The following is an 11452-nucleotide window of genomic DNA, read 5'->3' on the forward strand; positions in this document are numbered from 1 at the left end:
TTAATAGATTGTCATGTACTTACATTTTTTTATCCAACCATCAAGGTATATTGTGAGTGTATTAGTAATAATGACAACCATGGACACCCTATAAAACCACATGCAGCACAAGTAATCAGTTTTTTACTTGATTTTTCTTCCTTTTCCATACATCTTCATCAACTTCATTAGACCAAAAAAAACATACATACATTATACATAATTAAATTCGTAAAAAATGGTTGCGGTGTCGTATATGACCGCCTTAACGACCTACTTCAGCTACGTAATGTTATTTGTATTTGGTCAAGTACGTGATTTCTTTCATAATCTTATTGATTGGTGGAAACATACCAATCTTCAGGTACGCACACTAGCTAGTTTCTTTTTAAAATTTAGTTTATTTATTTAATTCCCTTTTCTTTAAGTAGTTACGAGAGCAAGTATCCGCGCGTTGCGGCAGTGAGATGGTAAGGGTGATAGGTCATAGAGTATGAGAGGTTATAGGAGGTGATATGTCATAAAGTGTCATAGCCAAATGTCTTGTCGTACGCAGAGGCGGTACTAGGAAAAAATTCCAAAGGGGGCAAACTTAGAAAACTTATGAAAAATAAATCTAAAAGGGGGCAAAATGTTAAAAACCTATAGAAAATTTTTAAAATTTTATGAAAAATTTAAAAATACATGACAAAATTTAAATTTGGAGGAGGGGTATTGGACCCCCATGCCCCCCCTCCCCCCTTAGTACCGCCCCTGGTCGTACGGGCTCCGCCCTCGGATTTAAAAAATTCGTCGAAAGTATATCGAATGACATCTCTAATGAAAGAACATGAAATTTTAAGAACACCCATATAATTTTTATAATTTATTGATTTATAGTTTTTGAGATATAAAAATTTTTGAAAGAATTAGATGAATAATATAATTTATGGAGGAGAGAGAAAATTGTAAGCATTGATATATGGTACATTATGTATTATTATATGTACATTGTTGAAATTGAAAGTTGAAACCCTATTTGCTTTATAATATAATATAGAAAGTATAGATAATGTTGTTAGTATATGTTTAAATGATTCGGTTCACCAATTTATTATGCATAGTTGTATATTACAGGGGTATGCACCAATATGTTTAGGCCTTGAAGATTTTTATATTCGGCGGTTATATCTTCGTGTTCAGGTAATACGTACTAGTAATTTGTTGAATACCATCGTATATGTATAACTATAGTGCCGATCAAGTTTATTTAAGCATTTTTATTCCAAGAATCGTGATAATTTTTAAATTACATGTTGAATCGCAAGTGTTCAAGTTCATTCACATATAAAACATAATAAAAGTTCATATGATCGATGTGAACAAAATAAAAATGAAAACATGTAAAGATACATATAATTTGATATTTTATATGTGAAAGTAAAGTTTTTTTTTTTTTTACGATATGAACTTTTATGACTTTTTACATGAGAGAATAAACGTAAAGTACATGTGTGGGCTAATATGTAATTTAAAATTTACATGTGTGGGCTAATATGTAGTTTAAAATTTTTCGCATGAACCTCTCATAATATAGAGTAGTTATGTAGTTATATTATTACTAGTTACACGATTTTTTAATTAACATCTAAAAGTATATTAAGTAGTTCACAAATAGATTTAGTTTGTTGAATAGGTGATTGTAGCTACTATCTGATCTTAGGCTTGGAAAAGGTATTTTGCATGCTGCTTTATTAAGATGTTTATGTATCTTTGATTCGCGCGAATCGCTTGGCTGACAAAGTTAGAAACTAGTTTATTATACGTATGCAAATGCAGGATTGTTTCCAACGACCTATATCGAGTCGCCCTGATGCTTGGGTTGATGTGGTGGATCGTGTTTCCACTGATAATAACAAGACACTCAAGTAAGTGTTTAGATCGATATGTATTCTAATTAGGTTGCGGTTACATGAATGCATCATTATTCATTGCATTTATACTAAAGTTGTACCAAAGTGTCCCAGGTACTTATCTTAAACTTACAAATGTTTATATCCTGGCAGGCGGACTACAAAAGTACGTAGGTGCATTAACTTAGGTTCATACAACTACCTTGGATTTGCCTCAACAGATGAATACTGCATGTCTTCTGTAATTCAGTCTTTAAAGAGATATCGGGCCAGCACATGTAGTACTCGTGTTGATGGGGGTAGATTTCTAACTTCATAATCTATCTGTTTGTAATAACTTTTATGATCCTCTACAAGCAAGTCTTGGATCAAGTGCTTAACACCCTTACCTAGTCAGAGGTTAATAAGGGGTTGGATCCTTACTCCCCGCAAGACCGAAGGTCCTTTTCTACCTTAAGTAGTATAACCAGAAACAGGTTCTATTTCTTAGTTAGGGATAAGGTTGTCTACATTTCAACCTCTCCCATATATACACTGTGGAAGACGGTATTAGGCCCAAAATTCATTGAAGATGGCTGGAGTTATACTTTACTTTATCCTCTACGAAAATGAACACTTTTTGTTGGCCAGTTCTTTTATATTTATTGGTGTTTACCATTAATTCAGGCACGACAACACTGCATTCCGAATTGGAGGAGATCGTAGCTGAATTCGTAGGGAAGCCCGCGGCTTTAGTTTTTGGCATGGGTTATGTTACCAACTCTGCTATCCTTCCCGTCTTGATTGGAAAAGTATGACCTACTATATTATGCGCGCAGTAATATATATCAATGACATGTTTAAGTTACTAATTCATTACATACTCCAATTTTTAGCAGGGTGGGCTAATAGTTAGTGATTCCTTGAACCATAACTCTATTGTAAATGGTGCTCGGGGATCTGGTGCTAAGGTTATAGTATTTCAACATAACTGTAAGTTTGTGCATCGTGATTGCATTCACATTTAAAATGTCGTATTTTAAAAGCCCTTCATGATGTTTGCACACGCATGTATTAAATATATGTAGCACCGTCTCATTTGGAGAAAATATTGAAAGAAAATATTGTTGATGGACAACCAAGAACACATAGAGCTTGGAAGAAAATCATTGTTGTTGTTGAGGGGATTTATAGCATGGAGGGAGAATTTTGCAAGCTTCCTGAGATTATATCTATTTGTAAAAAGTACAAGGTGAAACACCTTAATTTCTTTTGCTTTTTTGGGTGCGGAGAATGAAATATCATTTTGTTCTTACATATCATTTGTTATATATATATATATATATAGGGATATCATACGTACAGCGGGCTGTACGTATGTTGGGTACAGCCATGTTGAAAATCAGGGGGCATTTTTGATACATATATAAATTTAAAGGTCAAACTGTAAAATCAGGGGGGGTTTTTGTGTGTATAGTATGTAAGTGATGTACCCATCATTTTCCCTATATATATATAAAGAAAAGTTATTTTTAGTATGAGGGTTTAAAAAAGTACAAAAAGTATAAGGTATTTTCTCCTTTTTCTTCCTTCTTCCTTCCATCTCTGACCACCACCACCACCACCATGATCATCTCCGACCACCACCATGATCCTCCGGCGACGGCGACCATCTCCGGCGAGAGTTACATATGTGTAACTAACTTACACATGTGTAAGTACAACTTCTTTTTTTAGCATTTTAGGGTCTAAAATTTTTAGGTTTTTTCCTTCGCGAGACAATCACCACCAGCCACCATCATCTCCGACCACCCCAACCACGGCGCCGGCATCAAGGGCTTCGCCCGTACCGTAGCAAACCGTCACCATCTCTTGGATCGCCGCCCATCAAATTCATACGATTCCCATATGCGTCCCTTGACGGTCATCTTAGAACGGATGAGGGCCTCTGGCCCGTACTGTATCCACCCGAAAACGAACCTGATTCTCGTCGGAAAGTTAACTTACACATGTGTAAGTTGTAGTTACACATGTGTAAGTCTCGCCGGAGATGGTCGCCGTCGCCGGAGAATCATGGTGGTGGTCCGAGATGATCACGGTGGTGGTCGGAGATGATCATGGTGGTGATGGTGGTGGTCGGAGATGGAAGGAACAAGCATGTGTAAGTTAACTTAGACATGTACTTTTTGTACTTTTTTATATGCTTGTACTATAAATAACCCACCCCTATATATATATATATATATATATATATGTAACAGGCATACGTGTATATTGACGAGGCTCACAGCATTGGAGCAGTCGGGAAAACAGGGAGAGGCATTTGTGACCTATTAGGCGTGGATACCGCTGACGTGGATATAATGATGGGAACATTTACAAAATCATTTGGATCATGTGGTGGTTATATAACAGGATCAAAGGTCCGTTTTGATCATACTACAACGTTAAAAATAACACAATGTCGTGCACATGAGGCATATCCAATGCAATTGTATTGGTTTTCAGCTATGGTTATCGTTGGAATATGATCATGTTATAATAAATGCATGTCTAAAAATCATTTAAGTCTACGAGGTTACACAAAATAGCACGTGAACTTTATATATTTAATTAATGTATTAAAGTAATATATTAATTAAAACGATCACTTAAATAATTAATTAAACTAATTAAAAGTATTAATAGTGTTTAATTAATAGAAAAGGAGGTGTTGGAGTGAAATTAGGAAATTAAAAGTTCTTTCCTAACTCCACTATAGGGGCTGAAAATCTAAGGCTTCTAGGCATTGAGATTACTTGGTTTCTAAGTCACAAACCCTTCAATCTTAGCCTATAAATATAATGCAAGGGTTAAGAATTTTTACACACATTAACAATAAAATCAATTGTGAAAAACTCTCTCCTCTCTTTCTCTCGTTCGATTGAAGGCAAAAACCCAAAGGGTTTTTCAGTTTTGGGGTTTGACATCTAGGGAAAAAACACAACGGGTGTATGAGTTCGTGATTGGGTACTAGCATACGATATAGGGGTGTCAAGTGTTTGATCGTAGAGGGGTTTTGATTTAGACCCTACAATAATAATAATTATTATTAATAACATTATTGGAAGCTTTGCGCAAAAGTACACATATTCTATTCATTACTTTGTTAATTAATATGATTGCATATACGTTTCTATTCCGCTGCTTACTCATGATTTGTTATGTGTTTATGTTCATATATTCTAACAGCTATTTGCCTATTTCTATTAATTATTTGCTACGTACTTAGGAGCTTATCCAGTATTTGAAGTATACTTGTCCTGCTCATTTATACGGCACATCTATAACACCTCCTGCCGCTCAACAAATTATATCATCCATGAAGGTTCTTCTTGGAAGGGACGACTCTAGTCGAGGTTCAACAACTATCATAACTAAATAGTATAGTAGCTAGCTAGATATGATTATATAACACTAACTTGACCCCTTTCTTTCACAAGAATTAATGATCTGATTTTCAGTCTTATATATTGCCCGATATATATAGGTGCTCAGAAGCTTGCCAAAGTCCGTGAGAATAGCAACTATTTTAGATCAGAATTGCGGAAACTGGGATTTGAGGTTTTAGGGGACAATGACTCACCCGTAATACCTATAATGCTTTATAATGTCGCAAAACTACCTGCCTTTTCAAGGGAGTGTCTCAAACGGAATGTATGTTTGATCTTAATTTCCTTACATTTTCTCCCCTTTCGGGCTATTTGATTGACCAACTTAATATCTCTAAACATAAATCATTTTCGATTAACCATGTGGACAATTTTGAACCTATATCTTCCTTTCTTTTAATATTCAGTATATATACTTTTAATCTTTTATGCTTAGTTTTTACTCATATAACAAAGATTATGATATGATTAGTGATTGAATTGCAATATAGGTAGCGGTTGTCATTGTAGGTTTCCCAGCGGCCCCTCTATTGTTGGGTAGAGCACGCATATGCATTTCTTCCGCTCATACACGAGAAGACTTGGCAAAAGCTTTAGAGGTAACAAGTTCATACCTTAATTTGGTTACTTGATATTCTTTTTTCGATCGACTTTACGCATATGGTTAACTAGAAATTTCAACGCCCGCATATAATCATGGATACGTGATGCCGCAAGTAAATAAAAATATATTGATTTAAAGGCAATGTTACGACAACCTTAAAAAATGTTACTCCATTCAAGCCCAAAAAACATATATATGAAAAACCAAAAAGTAACTCGTGTTTGGAAACCCGAAAAAATGTGTCATGGACGAATAGTAACGCGCCACATAGGCGGATACTGTTCACGGTGGTGAATAAGTAGGCCTTTCTTGCAGACCGATTCCATTAAATACATAAATTTACTTTTTAAAAGAATCTAAAAAACAAAGCATATAAAACTATTAAAAAAAATATAGATGAGCAAAATCCAAAATAAGATAGCTGAAATCTAAAAAAACCTTAAACAATATGATAAACTCACTGAAACGTCTGACATATAAGTTTAAAAAAAATAAAAATAAGCAAGCTAGTAGGCAGCTGCACAGCTATCTGGGAGCCTGCTTCACTATTCATCATTGTATTCGACGAATAGTAACGCGTCACGTGGCTTCATTACTCCATCTCCATTAATATAGGACACGTGAAAATCAGTGACTAAAAACAATAATAACCTAGGAAACCAATTACGATTAAAAAATAAACTCTTGCAATTACCTTAATCGATTGGAATCGCAGCATTCCCTTCACCAATGGAAACGAAAGCAAAGACAGTATACAACATACAACAGATATATATGAAATAAAGATAAAGATTTTCCCATTATATTCCCCACTGTAAAAATCGTACACGTAGCAACACACCACTAATTCATCCCATATATTTGCCACCTAAACTTAGACTTTTAAGACAAGCAAATAATAAAAATGAGAGGCGAAGGACTCGATCCCGGGTCAATGCAAACCGGAAACAAACCCCAAACCAACTAATTTAAAAGCAGTTTTATTAAATTTTTTGTGTATTAAATACATACGCAAACTTTGTTTGACCACTGTTCACATCCAATATTTAACATATTAAAGAAAGTAATTGTGTGCATGTACTTGTGCTCGATCGATCTCCATCAAAGGATCATGGTTCAAAGCTTGTACGAGTTAATTAGTTTCGCATATGTATGTATGTCATTTTTAATGCTAAAAGAAAATCCTGATAAAGTGATATATTCAAACAAGTTGATTAATGTGAAAAATGTAGAGGTGGCATAATGGGTAGAAGGGGTGTTGGATAACATGTCAAAACGGATAACTTTTTGTGCGACTTGGGTTAGCCTAACCCAAAACACTTTTCGTCGTTACTTTTTAGTTTTGTTAATAATTAGTGTGCTGGATATGATTAGGAAAACAATCTTATTATAGCTTTAATTTAATCTAGTCTTTCAAACATATTATTTAGCTGGTTTTATACATTGAAAATTCAATTTGGGCGAATTTCAACTCTTTTAACCTAAATAATTCTATTTGTAACCAAACGAGCTACGATTTAGCAAGTTGTATGTTCTTAACATGTAAAATGCACACAAACTGATCTGTTTTTGCAAAGCCACATAAACTAAATAATTTGATGTGGGGCGTTTGGTATTATTTTAGGCAACTCTAAAACATAATATGTACCCACTTATAAAAAACCCTTTCAATTGTGAGGCTTTATTGTAGTAGTATAGTAGATAAGTTTTCTACCTTTTAAATGCAATGAATTTTGCCGTTATTTCTGGGCTTTATGAGCTAGTCTATCATAGCCTCATAGGTGTGGTCGTATGGGTCACACATCAAAATGGGTCAGCTTACGTCTGGGTGGACTTGTCACTTTTTTTTCTTCATAAATAAAATTCATAAATAACTATATGATAACGATTATAGAACTGTTATTTGTAAAAGTTCTAGTTTTCTCAATAAAACAAGTTAAGAGGTTGTAGAAAAGTTTAAGAATTTGCTTGGTCTGTTCTATACATTTTTGTAGCCATTATATAAATTTTCTTTGATAGAAATTAGTCATTTGTTACAAGAATTAGGTATTCTCATGATGTTGAATTGAAATTTGTCTCTAGCTTGAAAACTCGTAATCATTATTATGTTTTTTGAGTAACGAAATGGCATTTCAGGTTATAAGTAGAGTTGGTGACTTGCTGGGTATGAAATACTTGAAGGCTCAACTCAAAGATAGAAAGGAAGCTGAATTGCAGTGAAGTAGCTAGAATTATAATAGTCGAAGATGATAAAATATAAACAACACTCAACAAATAAGAAAGAAATTGTAATGAGGAATGTTAGATTTATAAACAAATTATATTACAAATAAATATTGATGAACTAATTACATATAATACTATTTTCTCTTTCTTTATTTTTTCTCTTTTCATTCTATGTATATTCAGACTCGTTTCAAATACACAGATTGTTTATGATATATTAATGATAAAGTTAAATATATGTAATTCAAGAAAAGTTGTGAAAAAACCAGGGAATTCAAGAATGTAACTAAAATTATAAAATAACAAACCGGTAAATTCAAATATAAATAATGTAATGAAAATCAAAGTAGCGAAATGTACTATTGGAATATTGATGAAAACGTTTAACTTGTTCGTCAATCAATATCTAGTCAAGCCTTGTCGTTGCAACAATTTTTCTAACAATACAATCAAAGAAACTTCTTATAGTTTATGTTGTGGTATTTAATTTTTATGAAAGTTTGGGATTATATAATTGTTATCAGTTAGATATATATTATTTTGTATATATATATATATATAGTCATTAATAATTTGATAAGCTATAATTATAAATAACTTGAATAAGTTATAATTATAGTTGGATGAAGACTAATTATAAACAAAGTTGGTCTTTTTTATTTGATATTTTTATTTATTATTTAATTAGTTGGATATTTGGGATAAACATGAGTTTTATATTGTATGTGTTGGTGCATACATGGTTTAATAAAGTTATAACATTTATAAGGCACTCCTTAGTTTTGATGATGATTAAGAATATACCACATGAAGGTAAGTGTTAAATATAATTGATCATACGTATATACTTACATGCTTCAATATCCTTCTAAAAAACGTTTTATAAAGACGCAAAGTAGCACTATCTATAGCGTCGATCAATGTGTGGTGTGCCATAACAATTTATAGAATGTGTAAGATGGTATTAATAATGTTTTGGGCATACATACGCTAATTCAGAACCAAAAATGATGAAAACGTCAAGTTTGAGTTAAATGTAGCAAGTTGTCGAAAAACCCAGGCACGACCTCAGTTCAGAGCACGGCTCCAGAGGACGGCCTCATGTCCTGTAAAGGTCGTAATCCTTTTGTCCAATTCACTAGTTTTTCACCCGGCCATCGTTACTCGCTTCCGTGACTCCAAACTTGTACCATAACCTTATTTTGATATTCTAAGATGTTTGAATTTGGCAAATCTCAAAAATAACAACTTTCGTTTTTCATCAAATTTGAGGTCGAAATATTTTCTAAGTTTCATGGAGCACGACTCTTGTTCAGATCACGGCTCCAAAGGGCGGCTCTTGCAGGATTAGAGGTCGTCATCTCTTTGTCCAAATCAAAGAATTTTATCAAGCGTTCGTTACTTATGTTATTGACCCGAAACTTGTTCCTAAGGCTTATAGTATCATTCTAAGGTGGTTGAAAGTGTCAAAATTCAAATCTAAACAACTTGATTTTTCACCAAAATTTGGAGGCCAATTTTTTTCTAAGTGTTGAAGGTCACCAAAAGTCAAAATTAGTTAAGTTGTCAAAATTGGTCAACATGTGATTAAATTCAGATGTGTATGTGAAAAGATAGTGGGATTTTGATTCATTTCCATAACTCATCTTGTGACTATCCCATTCTCCAAACCTCCCTCTCTTGGTAAGCATCTTCACAACTTTCCTTCTTTATCTTTTGAAGTTAATATTGGTTTAGGAAAGTTGTTGTTGTGAGTGGGATTTCATGGGAGGTTGCAAAGGCTTTTTGTAGTTTTCCAGGTATAGCACGACTCTTGTTTGGAGCACGGCTCTTGTGCCATGAAGCACGGCCTTTGTTTGGAGTCGTCCGAGTCAAACGGTAATAAAGCACTTTTTGACTATAAATTGAAGACTTTGACATATTTGGACTTCACATCTTGCATCTACAACTCCTGGAAACATACCTTCTTATCATACAAATCTTATATCATTGATTATTAGCACGAGTGTCAAAATTTATAGTGAGGAGATTATTTGGTGAAATAATTGAGAGCCTACAAATTGTTTATTCAATTGCACTAGTGAGTGTGATTGTTGTGTATTCTCTTGAAGTGTCAAGAGCTTGTGTTTTCCTAGTGGTTAGGAAACTTTGTATCTTGAAGTGTCAAGATTATTTGGGTGTAATATAAACTCTAGTGGTTAGAGTTAGGCAAATTCTTGAAGTGTCAAGAATTGAAGATTTCCTAGTGGTTAGGAATCATTGGTGTGTCTTGAAGTGTCAAGACTTGGTTAATTTCTAGTAGTTAGGAATTGTTGGTTCATCTTGAAGTGTCAAGATTGTATTGCGGACTCTCCATCGGTTTTGGAGAAAGATAGTGCTACAAAATCTCGATTGTGAATCGAGGAGTAGATTAAGGCGGATTAGTTAACATCCGACCCCAACCACTATATATCGTGGTGTTCATGTGGTGATAAATTCTCTTTCCCTTATTATTTCTCATTTTATTGTTATTATATTTGCTTCAGAAGGATTGAATTGGTTGTTGGTAATTACAAGTATTATCTCTTTGTTGTTCAAATGAAACAAGTTTTGTAACTTGTATTGAAGATTAATCAAAAAGTATTACAAACCAAATAAAAATCGGGTACAACCTATTCACCCCCCTCTAGGTTGCACTTACAGTATGTATTTTATTTCAATAAAATTCTTATTTTAAGAAAAAAAAAAACTAAAAGTGTAAATTGATGATGGAAAACACAAACATGTAAATTATATTATGACATCTGCTAATTTAATTAAATTAGAGAAATTAAGAGTTGTGATTGGTCCATTGAAGTTATATCAATTGTCTTTTAGTATATATATATATATATATATTAAAATTAAGATTGTATAATTTGTTTGGAAATTTTATTCTTAACATAATATCTTTCAATTGTAAAATCCACAAACCACATATGTAAATAATAAGCAAACATATTAAACTTTGAATTGGAATCCTAAAGTATTTCATCTTGGGTTATATATGTTGTGAATTGAACTTCACCATGTCGTTACTAGCTTTTAGATCAAGTGGTCACCTGAGGCCTTCTTTAAGAATTATGGAAAAATGGATGTTGGCTTGAAGATAAGGGTTCGAATCTCAGTTCTTATGGTCTAAGACATTGACCTCTTCAGATATGTACAAACCGTGTTATTCTTCGGGTTCCAACCTCTAACATACCATCTGCTTGGATGTCACTACTAAGGTTTGAAACACTAACCGCACCCCTCAACAAAATAAAATCACGACAGTCGTACAGATCACAAATAAATGGAGCCAAACACGACCAAGACCAAAA

General features: G+C 33.5%; 1 protein-coding gene across 1 annotated transcript; it reads left to right on the forward strand.

Moving 5' to 3' along the window:
* Positions 1-217: 217 nt before the first annotated feature.
* On the forward strand, positions 218-8148 carry LOC122580066 (long chain base biosynthesis protein 2a-like). Its single transcript, XM_043752336.1, has 12 exons — positions 218-343; positions 1096-1161; positions 1798-1886; positions 2025-2170; positions 2538-2662; positions 2750-2843; positions 2939-3102; positions 4112-4273; positions 5122-5248; positions 5380-5546; positions 5773-5880; positions 8022-8148. The coding sequence occupies exons 1-12, from the start codon at positions 218-220 to the stop codon at positions 8103-8105; spliced, it is 1458 nt and encodes a 485-aa protein (XP_043608271.1). The 3' UTR covers positions 8106-8148.
* The last annotated feature ends 3304 nt before the right edge of the window (positions 8149-11452 follow it).

This window comes from Erigeron canadensis, chromosome 8 (assembly GCF_010389155.1).
Source record: "Erigeron canadensis isolate Cc75 chromosome 8, C_canadensis_v1, whole genome shotgun sequence".
Taxonomy (NCBI): domain Eukaryota; kingdom Viridiplantae; phylum Streptophyta; class Magnoliopsida; order Asterales; family Asteraceae; genus Erigeron; species Erigeron canadensis.